Source organism: Larus michahellis, chromosome 8 (assembly GCF_964199755.1).
Source record: "Larus michahellis chromosome 8, bLarMic1.1, whole genome shotgun sequence".
NCBI lineage: Eukaryota > Metazoa > Chordata > Aves > Charadriiformes > Laridae > Larus > Larus michahellis.
The window spans coordinates 29,846,158-29,858,531 of NC_133903.1; the positions used below are offsets into that span (position 1 = coordinate 29,846,158).

At 42.5% G+C, this 12,374-nt stretch overlaps 1 protein-coding gene across 17 annotated transcripts in view; it reads right to left on the bottom strand.

Moving 5' to 3' along the window:
* Positions 1 to 12,374, bottom strand: part of RC3H1 (ring finger and CCCH-type domains 1) — a 78,175-nt gene that overhangs the window by 21,782 nt on the left and 44,019 nt on the right. For 5 of the 17 annotated variants that reach the window (XM_074598600.1, XM_074598599.1, XM_074598598.1 and 2 more), the window contains exons 12-18: positions 11,267 to 11,643; positions 10,058 to 10,189; positions 9,303 to 9,455; positions 4,157 to 4,367; positions 2,946 to 3,036; positions 2,692 to 2,827; positions 527 to 670 (exon numbers count right to left, since the gene is read on the bottom strand). In XM_074598600.1, coding sequence (XP_074454701.1) covers positions 527 to 670; positions 2,692 to 2,827; positions 2,946 to 3,036; positions 4,157 to 4,367; positions 9,303 to 9,455; positions 10,058 to 10,189; positions 11,267 to 11,643 — 1,244 coding nt within the window. Of the gene's footprint in view, positions 1 to 526; positions 698 to 2,691; positions 2,828 to 2,945; positions 3,037 to 4,156; positions 4,368 to 9,302; positions 9,474 to 10,057; positions 10,190 to 11,266; positions 11,644 to 12,374 lie in introns of all 17 variants that reach the window. The other 12 variants (XM_074598590.1, XM_074598592.1, XM_074598591.1 and 9 more) reach the window with 5 other exon arrangements.

Below are 12,374 nucleotides of genomic sequence, written 5' to 3' on the forward strand. Positions count from 1 at the left end.
CTTTGGGACGGATGATGAAGGCCTGTAAATTAGAGCCATACAGTGTAACCCACAAAGGCCATGAGACAAGAAAACAGACTCACTAAGATGCTCATCCTCTCAGGACACAGTTATTTCCTGAAAGGAAGGGATGATTCTTGGAACAACAAGCAGAGACCATGGACTGTAAACAGCACACAGACTTCCGAACACTAGCCTGTACCTGCAGATGACGTTTTCTATGTTAAAACAGTTTATACAACTCATGGCACAGTGACCTTGGGTACGATTCACAGTTTTCAACTTATTTTCAAATGGCGACAAAATAACAGCAGAGTATTTTAAAGTGGCTAGAATTCACATTCTTCATGAAGAAGAATGAAGAAACTTCTCAGGAGGTTTTGAAGAATAAAAAAGGTGAAGAGGGAGATGGATGACTCCAGCTGCGGTCATCCAGCAGAGCGCCTTTTTGCCAGGGTGAAAGGGCTGCAGCCAGCTACACAGCTCTCCGCTCCACCTCACTGCCTCCCACCCCCACGGCACTCACCATGCTCAGCTCACGGGTTCTCTTCCCAATTTCCCTTTCCACCTGGTGTAGCTCCAAGCTCAGCTGCTCACTTGAGATCATCCCAGACCACTTGGGAGGTGGGGCTGGGGGCTGTGGTTGGCCTGCCAGGGTAGTCGCCTCCCTCTGCAACAGCAGCCTGTTACTAACAGCCTAAATGCATAAAGCCAAGCACATACACAACTGAGCACACAACACACCAAGCACAGGAAGAGCTCTAGGCCATAACCCTAGAGTATTGCTTATTTGCAAAACCAAGGCCTTCTCTCTCCTTCTTTAACAAGCTCCCAATTGAAATCACTTCCAAAGCAAGTTTAAACATTTTTTACATGCAGACAAGTGTCTTCACTTTTAAACAAGCAGCAAATTCCTTTTACTGTAATAAATTTGCATGGGTTTTCCCCATATAGCTCTTGTTCCAAAACTAAGATTAAGCACATGAACAAAAACACTATTCTTTTGTGAGCTATTTGTTGAACAAAGGAGAACAGCAGATAAGCAAATCTGCTACTTTATTTTATAGTAGTACAATTTATCAAATCCTACAGTACAGCCAGCATTATTATTAAACCATACAAAGCATGTTGAGAAATGTGGATGTCAGTATGTAGCTCCCTGCTGAGCCAGACCAGGAAGCACAGGAACAGAGAGGAGCAAGTGACTACGGCCATTCACAAGCTGCAAATTACTAGCAGCCAAATAAAAGCAGTAACCATGTCAGCCACTCCAAAAATCTGCTAAAACTGGGGAATCAGTTCCACAAGGGTGTGCTCTGCATTTAAACACACTATCTATTACTCCACACAGCCGAACATCTGGCTTGTCTACAAGCAGAAGTGCTCATTCATTTGAGAAGAAAGCAAAATAATCTAGTTCTTCACGCTAAGACTGAATTAAGCGATTGCTACAACCTTGCAACAGGTAAAACAATAAAGCTTCCTGGATTTCAAGTATCTACTTGCAGCTTCGAAGACAAGAGAGAAACTGAAAGCGATTATTACTCAAACTAACCTGTTAGTTCTGACAAATTCAAATTATGGTAAAATCAAGGCTCAAAACTCAACTACATAGGATTTAACACTGACACAATCACAATAATAATGAGCAGGAGAGGCAGGCCACTTATAGTTTTGCAACTTTCCAATACTCTTCTAGTATGGCAAAGGCAGACATGCAAGATTTAAAACATTTTCTCCTCTTGTTCCCAAACAAGAGCACAAGAACACAAGTTATGCTTCAAGTAACTAAGAAATGCATACTACTTGTAACTGCTGCTGCGACTTAAAAATTGTGAGCTCTTACAACTAATCTGCAATAACCCTCCTCTAAAACACGTGTTCTTAGGTAACCACAATTTCAGCAGAAGCTGCTATCCAGTACTTATAGCAATTCCTTCCGGGAAAACATTAATATGAATAATTGCTGAGGTACCTAGAAGAGTCTTCTGGTAAACATTTACTGATTTTTCCTCGGACTAAAAAAAAAAAAGGTAACTAAAGCTTTGCTAACACAATTCTTTCACTATGCCTTCATATTTCTCCTTATGTATATCACAAAATGTAAACAAAGATTTCAGCTTATTAATTCTTTACAAATGCAGACTCCCATCTTTCCTCATGTCGCAAGAAACTACATTTCTTTTAAGCGAGGAGACATAAATATTAGGTTTTAATTTTTCAAGCTAAATATCTTTTATATTTATTTTCTTGACTCTTGTGGCTTGCGCTATTTAGGAAGAAACAGGTACAACACAAAGCCAAACGTGAAACAGATGAAGGTCATAGCTTTCTGGACATAAAATCAGACACCGTCAATGGCAGTGAAGCCGAGAGGAATAGGTACCTACACCACAAGTTTGCCTCCGAGTTAACAGATGAACAGAGAGGGGGAGTAAGTGAGAGAGAATGAAAGCAAACCTGAATGAGCAGAGCGTACATTCAAGTATGCTGCTGATCTGCACATGAAGTTTCTGCTTTAGCAGAAAGGTTTACACTTGTACCATTGCCCTGATGCCTAGCATCACAGAATTAAGTGTTGTTACCCAGTATCATTACAGCCAGAGAAAGATCAACTTATGAAAAGCAGCTTTACTAGCTTCATCTCTCTCCATACCACCCCTCACGGCTCTTCCAAACATTGGTACCAACCTCTAGTCCTCGCATTTGTGTCTGCTGGCTAATCTGATGGTCTACTTGCTGCAGCTCCATGCGCAGCTGCTGCTCTCGTTCAGCTGAGGGCAACTGTTTCCCATGCCCAGCCACATCTGACATGGACAGTCTCTCCCTTTGGGATCAGAAAAGCAAAAATAAGGAGATTTCCAAAAAAAGCTTTACTCAGCTGGCACAGGAAAAATAGATGAATAAAATTTGAAAAAGGCAAAGGAAAAATAAAGCAATGCTACCTGTCACTGAAGCGTCCCTGAGAAGGTATATTTTGATGAGGAGAATATGGAGCGCCTCCCCAGCCACCATGAGTTCCGTAAGGACTGTAGTCTGCCAATGAACGAAAGAAAACCATGTCACATTACTACAAAACTATCCTTCAAGTAGTTCAGCCAACACACAGAACTGGACAGCAATCAGAGAATAACCAGGAAGGTCAGCCCTCTAAGAGTGAGGAGGTCTAATGTTTCCTCTGCTGAAATGAACACAAAAAATACCTGTGACCAGTCTCACGTGCATAATGCATGACTCTTCCTGCACATCCAAGATTTGTTACAGCCTTCCAGAGTCTGAGCTTGTGAAGGACTTCGGAAACCCCAGGGGATGGAGACTCAAAAACAAACTTAAAGCCACTATGAGAGCAATTATTTTAATTACTTAAGCTCCTAAAAGACTTGAGAATTGATTGAAAATTCTGAGGTACCTTGTTAATACCTAGTTTGAAGATTAAGCTTTCAGAGAAGCCAGAATTCTGCCTGTGATAGTCTAGAAAGTTACTGCCGGAATTAAGCAGAGAGCTTTTCTCCTGTTTCCAGCAGTTAACTCCCGAAAAAAATCTAATGGAGTTTGGGGGAATATAATTAAGTGTTTTCTTAAGATTACTCAGTGGACCTCAAGAAAGAGACCATCTTTTAGAGTAAGATACATATCCACACTATACATGTGATGAGAAAATAGATGTGCAGACAATAAACCATTCCGACTTTATTCGCTTTGCCTAACAGTACACAAAACAACGGCTGCATTAAGCTTGCAGCAGCAACTACCCATAAAGTAGGAGTGCAGTACAGTACTTGTTATGATGGTTTTGCATTATGTATTTGAGAAAGCAGTAACTTCCTGGATTCTACCACAACAGATTTAAATTAAAAGAAGCCTCATCTCAGAGGGATGAGCAGAATAAAGGAACTTTTTGTGAAATGCAACAATGAATCACCAACACACACATTATGTGTGCACAAACCTGGCTGTGGAACAGGAAGTATGGCAAAGCCTGAAGAAAAAGGCTGCCGCTGTAAGCCCTACCTAGAGTTATTTTTGTGGCATAACATACATCTCGTCTATATTTTTAAGACAAGAAACAAGTTTACAAGGGCTGTCTTCAACTTACATTACACTGTAGTAGTAAAGAAAATAGCAACAGCCAGCAAAATCCAAGAGCACATTGTACCTGAAATGATTGATTTGGTGGTAGCTCCCTGAACCGCCATGGCCTGCATGGGACCAGAATTCTGGTACATCGCTTTGGAAGTACGAGAGATAGCCCCAAATCTCGACACAGTTGGTCGGTCTCCAAATGGAATGAGGTCATCATCACCAGTCTCTGCTGCTCTTCGCTGCATGTCTAATCGCTGGTCACGCATGGCTTTACTATCTACATTCTAGACAAGATATGGAAAAGGCAGTCAAAAACTTACTCAGAAACAAACAAAACCACATTCCTTTTACAACAAGCTGGTCCCAGTATAGTGTCTCTTGTGTTCTCTATTCCCTTCATCCTTCAACTAGGAAGAGCTTCTACAAGTATATTGGAAGCAAAAGGAAGACCAGAGAAGTTGTAGGCCCACTGCTGAATGAGGCAGGAGTCATGGTGACGGAGGATGTGGAGAAGGCAGAGTTACTGAATGCCTTCTTTGCTTCGGTCTTTTCTGCTCGGCCCAGCCCTCAGGAGTCCCAGGCATTGAATAAAGTAACAGGGAAAGAAGACGACTTCCCTTGGGTTGAGGAGGAGCGAGTGAGGGACCAATTAGATCATCTAGATATTCACAAGTCCATGGGCCCTGATGGGATGCACCCGAGAGTGCTGAGGGAGCTGGCAGAAGTCATTGCTGGGCCGCTCTCCATCATCTTTGAAAAGTCCTGGAGAACAGGCGAGGTGCCTGGGGACTGGAGGAAAGCCAATGTCACTCCAGTCTTCAAGAAAGGCAAGAAGGAGGAGCCGGGGAACTACAGGCCGGTCAGCCTCACCTCCATCCCTGGAAAGATGATGGAACAGCTCGTTCTGGGTGTCATCTCAAGGCACGTGGAGGAAAGGAAAGCTATCAGAAGTACTCAGCATGGATTCACCAAGGGGAAATCATGTCTGACTAATCTGATAGCCTTCTACGATGGCATGACTAGATGGATAGATGAGGGGAGGGCGGTAGATGTGGTCTACCTTGACTTAAGCAAGGCGTTTGACACGGTCTCCCACAGCATCCTCATAGGGAAGCTTAGGAAGTGTGGGTTAGAAGAATGGACAGTGGGGTGGATAGAAAACTGGTTGAAAGATAGAGCTCAGAGGGTTGTGATTAGGGGCACAGAGTCTAGTTGGAGACCAGTGACGAGTGGTGTTCCCCAGGGGTCAGTACTGGGTGCAGTCCCCTTCAATATATTCATCAATGACCTGGATGAGGGAATAGAGTGCACCCTCAGCAAGTTTGCTGATGACACCAAGCTGGGTGGGGTGGCTGACACACCGGAAGGCTGTGCCACCATACAGAGAGACCTGGACAGGTTGGAGATCTGGGCAGAGAGAAACCTTATGAAGTTCAACAAGGGCAAGTGTAGGGTGCTGCACCTGGGAAGGAACAACCCCATGCACCAGTACAGGTTGGGTGCTGATCTGCTGGAGAGCAGCTCTGTGGAAAGAGACCTGGGAGTCCTGGTGGACAACAGGATGACCATGAGCCAGCAATGTGCCCTTGTGGCCAAGAAGGCCAATGGCATCCTGGGGTGCATCAAGAAGAGCGTGGCCAGCAGGTGGAGGGAGGTCATCCTCCCCCTCTACTCTGCCTTGGTGAGGCCGCACCTGGAGTACTGTGTCCAGTTCTGGGCTCCCCGCTTCAAGAGGGACAGGGAACTGCTGGAAAGGGTGCAGCAGAGGGCTACAAAGATGATTGGGGGACTGGAACACCTCTCTCATGAAGAAAGACTGAGGGATTTGGGTCTCTTCAGTCTGGAAAAAAGACGACTGAGGGGGGACCTTATCAACACTTATAAATACTTAAAGGGTGGGTGTCAGGAGGATGGGGCCAGGCTCTTTTCAGTGGTGCCCGGGGACAGGACAAGAGGCAATGGGCACAAGCTTGAGCATAGGAAGTTCCACCTAAACATGAGGAGGAACTTCTTTACCCTGAGGGTGGCAGAGCACTGGAACAGGCTGCCCAGAGAGGTGGTGGAGTCTCCAACTCTGGAGACATTCAAAACCCGCCTGGACATGTTCCTGTGTAACCTGCTCTAGCAGGGGGGTTGGACTAGATGATCTCCAGAGGTCCCTTCCAACCCTATGATTCTATGATTCTATGATTCCCATTCCTCAGTTTACAATTCCACTGTTAGAGTGATGTCTCTTTAACAATCTAACTTAAAATGACCATTACTACCACCACTGTGAAATAGCTGCATAATTAATTGCAAACAAATCCAAGGGAAGGGAGCAGCAGCAAGAGGAAATTAAGACAGGAAAAGTCTAATGGGACAGAAGGGAAAAAACCCTCGAGAATAAAGTCAAAGAGGAGAAAAGGTGGGCATCTCTGAGGAATGCATTCTCCTTCCAAAGTCCAAACGAAATTTCTCTGAAGCCCAGCGTTAAGAACCATATAATCTTAACAGCCTGCAAATGACTCAAAACAGGAGTTACTCACTACAGCACTTACTTGGACATGTCTAGTACCTTTTCAGGTGCATTTTTCATTAAGCAGTAGTACTGCTTGGAACATCCTGGTTCCTAACTGAGCATGAGTTAACACCTTAACGGGTCAGCACACGAACAGATAAAACGTTCTCTCTCTACTCAAAGAGCTTCGACTAGCAGTCACAAAGGAAGAGATGAGCACAGAAAACAAGCTCGATTTAGCAGGATAAATAAATTTGACTTAACTTAGAAGAAGAAACAAGAGATTATCATAAAGATTTTCAACAAAGCTTTTCTGAGAAAAAGTTAGGCCAGTTATGGGAGAAGTCACCTGGAGTAACTTAAAACAAAAAGTCTATGGGTTGTGTCCGTGAATAAATTTTAAGTTTCCTCAACATAAAACAAAACAAAAAATAACCTCCCCAAATAATCACCACATCCAGATAAACACAAAATGGTAACAGAAATAAACAGACACAATTAAGAAAAATGGGAAAAGCACTTAGTTAAACGGGAAAGCTATCTGTTGGCTGACAGAAAACGTAACATGGTAACAATTGCCAAAAATTGAAATAAGACTTTGCTAAAAGAAGTAAAGCCGTTAGCATAGTGCTGTGTACAGCAAAAAGAACGAGGTAAGTGGAGCTACTACACAAAGAGGACTGGCTAAAGGCTAAAAACTTTGGTATGGTCCAAAATTAAAATAAAACTGGAAGCTTCTAGTGAGGATAAGGATTGCCAGAAACAGACAAGATAACATAGCTAAGGTAGCAATAAAGGGGTGAAAAAGGCAGTCACAACTGAGTTGGAAGTGTAACATGTTGAAACTGTAAGAGGCATTAAGACAGCATCTACTTTGGTATTCTGAAAAAAATGACTTTTTGATATCAAGTCCATAGGATGCTAGTACCAATCTTAATTTATTTCCCATTTACTGAGTGGAGGGAAAGAACATAGTAAACATTGCAATGCCATCTGCATAAATCCAGCATTATGTACTCTTGGATTATACTGTTCTTATCCTTGAAAAAAGGAATCTCTTATGAACAGTAAAAAAAGGAAGAATTAATTCACTTGCCATCTGCAGTGAAGGTCTCCTAAGATTTTTGTCCTGAGGGGAAACAGAAACTGAAGAGTAGCAGAGATCTGCTACTCTACAGAAGTCTTACCTGAAAACTAGCTCAGAGACAGAATGCTTTGTTTAGCGATGAGAAAGAATGCTGCTTCTCCAGAACCCCACTACTTCTCTTAATTGAGTACCAGTTTGTTTGCCCAGTTTTCTAGCAACACAGATGAACGACAAGAGCTGTTCGTTGGTTCCTGAACACTGCCACTTGCGCAGCAATAAACCACATCTGAGTAATCTCAGTACTGCCCCAGGTCAAACATGACAGGGTTAACGACTCAAGGCAAACACACTGTGCAGGACAGAGAGCAAAAAGACACATAAAAAACCCCAAATGCCTTTTATTGCTCTGCTTTTTCTGGGAGAAAGCCTCCTTTTTGCTCCCACTTCACAGAGTGCCTTCGAGGTCTTACAGGAAAGCAATTCAGTGGACAGAAACCAGACACATTTAATTCCAGTGAGGCAGAGGGGAAACAGGAAGCCTGCTTGTGGGCAAAGCAGAGAAGCTGGACAGAAAAATCCTACAATTTAGTTAAGTGGTTGCAACAGGTGAGCACTTGCCCACAGAAGAATATATTATGGACAGAAATTTCTTCCCCCTCCCCGTATTGCCCAAGGAAAGGTCACCATGACAGTGACAATATATAAACAAAAGACAGAATACTTTTGCAGATGGCAGGTGAAGGAGAAAACCAGATGCACCTCTGTAAAATAGTCCCTCAGACTAAACAGTCCTTTCTCTTGAAGACTTGAATGTCTTCCTACTTGCACGGGCTACCAGCATACTTCTTGCTGTTGAGTGATGCTTCAAGGTTAGGAAGAAACAGCATAGTGGTGGTATTTCAGAATGCTGTTTCTTTTCTTCTACATTCACGAATCCCAAAAGTGACACCCTAGCAACCCCTTCTTTTTGCAAAACTGACCTAGCAAAAATGCAGCAACTCAAAATAAGATCACAGTCAGACACCCACGGCTTCAGTGAAGGACTGAATAAACACAGCACAGAGTTAGAAATTTTCCTCAAGACAACTCAGCCTAGTATGTTGTTATGACTATGCTTCTTTCTCTCAAAAGCTTCATGCAAGTTTTGGGTATTCTTGTGGTCACAAATGACAGAGTCCTTCAAGTAAAAACTAATAATGCTGTTAATAGCAGTCACAATCACCTTAAAAGGACTCATAGCACAAAGCTAAGTTACAGCATCTCCTTCTGACAGAAAGTAGTACAGGAAGTAGACAGACATGTTTAATTAACAAGCTGCCAGTACAGAGTCATTTTTGGATTTCCATTAAGTGTAAAGAATTATGGGTAAAAATCTTTTGCTACCCATGGCTTTAGAGCAGAGTGGTTGGCCTGCATCTACATCCACAATTTCAAAACAGCCACACAGATGTAGGGCTGTTCATAACTTTGAAAATAAAGCACTCTGCACAGTTGCAAATGCATTCTTTGAATGCAATGCACTTTTGAGCTTAAATAGAAGCACTGACTTGATCCTGGGAAGTACATCAGAGAGTCCTTCCCAACCTACAGAAGTATCAACTTTTCTTTTGTGTTCCCCTAATCCCTACTTACCGCCATCTCCACACTCCTTGCTGCCACAACATCTTTGGGTTTTGCATCTTTGGTTCCAATGTAGGAGCCGATGGTGTCACAGGACCAGGGAGAGTATTGGCTGTAGTCATTTCCTTTGTATTTCCCAGCTACCTTCAGGTCTTCATCCAAGTACTGTACAAAAACAAAAATCTGGTTCTGTAAGTGAAGGGAAGAAGCAGCTTCACGGTCACCATTACTTAGTTCAGCAGCAGTGAGCCTGAAGAAAAACACCACCAGGATTGGTTTTTTTTAATCAGATGTATCATCATTTGGAATTGGGCCATGGCAAGCATGAAATGTGTAAAATTCAGATCACCTGACTACACTCCCAGTGCTGACTGTTCACTTGGCCAGTATGAAAGTGGTATTTTGACCTTGGTTAAAAACAAAAAAAAAGCCAAAACCTCTAGCAAGCTGTTATGTAATTCCAAACATGTCAGGAGCAAGTGAAGCAAAGTCCAGTGACCGTGAAGACTGACTACTTCAATTAATAATGGCTCAAAACTATTTCTCTTGGTTAGGATCGGCGGTAGATCAGAGAATTAACAGCCAGCCAAGAGACTGGAGACTGCACTAAAAAGGTTTCCCACCTGGAGCACAAAATCTGTCCCCGCAACACTTGCCAACACTGCACTGTTCTTATTTTCTTGTTGTCCTCACCTACCAGCACACACAAACTCCGAAGTATTTTCTAAACATGACAGTAAGTCACGTTTTTGTCAAAATAGGCTTACCTCCTCTGAATGAAAAGGATGAGGCAAGGTTGGTGATGGTGCAAAAGGAGGTGGAGAAATCACCTTCCTCTCTTCTAGCTGGGCCATGATCTCTTTCCTTCGTCGGTGAAGTTCATCCAGGCTGGGATGAGGCTGAAATGAAGACAGAAACATGTTACAAATCCTCTGAAGCATTAATGCACAGAACTAGTAATTTCAAAAATGTTGCTTGCCCAAATAAAATATGACAACTGTACACTGCAAGAAAAGGAAAATGCAGTGAATAGACAGTATCATTACAATAATAAGTTACCATCACTTTGTTAAAGTCTGTCTGTTAGCTTTCACATTTAACATAGGACAGACATATTCCTACACTAGCCAGAGTGTTAGTTCAATGCATGCCAAAGGCAGGGAACATTATTTGCCTAAAACTGATTAGATACTCAACTAAGCCAGTGTTTCTAACTTTAAGACTACTAATCTTTTAACTTGCAGGTAGTGCAACGTGACTCTGTGTTCCAGCTTGGCATAGTTTCCACTGGAACATGTTCCAGCATGGCAAGTCCCCATTTCAGTCATAGGGGGTAAGTGGTAGAACACTACAGATCATGACCTAGTCCCAGTTACGTTTGCATTTATTATTCATTTTGCAATAGAATTAAATATCCCACAAACGTGTCAAACTCAAAACTGACAAATCTTTAAGCTATGTGAAAAATGCTTCCTGGACTCAGCAATACGATTCCGAGCCTTTAGTCTGAACGACAGCTACATAAGTCCAACTATTCTACTAGGCTCAATTCCAGCTAGGAAGACTCTCCAGTTAGCAATCTTAGAAGTACAGAAAATTTGGAAGAGCAGAATTTTTAGTTCTTTTATCAAGGGATGCACGTTCGCATATTTATCTATTTAGGCACAGAGACAGTCAGTCACAGATGGGCAGTACAAGAACACAAACATAATCATTTGCACACATGCTTTTCTACTTCGAGCACTAAAGTAGCAGCCTGCTCTTTTACATATTAACATCATTACAACTGCAGAGTTGACCACTTAACTAAACTGCCTTCCAGTTTTAAGTCAGCTTAGTCAAATGTACCTCTTCAAGTTCAAACTTCTAATTCCTCACAAAAAACATCGCCTTACTGAAAAAAAAAAAATCTACTTCTCAAGTAGTTTATATTTTCTCTCTTCAATGACTACAAAAATGCAATATAAAAACCGTACCCTGTGGCATGAAGGTCTGATCTGACTGAGATGTGGAGCCACTGGGCAATAACCCTCTGTTTGCTGGTATCTGTCTCTGGATTCAGGTACGTAGGAAGGTACAGCTGCTTGTGGAATTTCAATGGGTACGGGGCTTCCTCGGACAATCTCCTCTCGCTGATATGGCTGGACAGGGGGATATACGCGACGGCTGTCGTAGTGCGGCGGGTATATGGGTTGTCCCATAGGAGGATACTGTTGTGGCTGCGTGTACTGTGGGCTGACCACACGATCCTGAAGGTAGGGTGGGTAATGGTCTAAATAAGCTGGACCAGGTTCAGGAGCTGATGGAGGAGGTCGGACAAAGCGAGACATGGACTGAGGGGGATAGTAAACTCCTGAAATAAGGAAAAAGGAAAAGCCACAAACAAAATACAGAAAGTGATTACCACAACTGTTCACAAAAAACAATTGTTTCAAATACTCCAGTCTACAAGTACCATGAAGAGAAAGGTATAAATTAATTCCGATTTGTTGTTTGCCCCCACTGTCTCATTGGTATTTCTACTCAAAAATTAACCACAGAAAACCTTGGAGAAGCAAAAGTTGATCCAAAGCTCAAGTGACACAGTTTAATTATCTGAATAAGATACCAGCAAGGTGTAAAGGTCACAGTAGCTGGAGAAGAGGTGGTGAGACTGAGCCCACCACAGGTACCACAGAAGTCCTGCTAGCACACCAAAGAGAAATAATTCACTAGAATGTCTCTGCAGATTCATACGAATGCTCTTAGCTAGACAAGACCAAGAAAGTAAACTGAAAATTAGCCTGTACATCTTCATCCGAACAACTAAAATTCAATTTGTCCCAACGTATCAGAGCCACTGCCTGTGTAAAGAAACTTGGATTAATTAGAATTCAAAGTTATCGAAAGATTTGTTCTACCTCTTGACCAGTAGAAGGAAATTTCAGTACTGTGAATCACCAAAGACTTATAATACCACACCTCCTAGTTATGTGAAGATTTTGGTAATCTATCTGGGATCTCTGGACAACCTAAAAGAATGCATGAATATGTGCACTTGTAGAAAACTCAGGTCTTCATTTGCACACCATAATAAAATGTAAG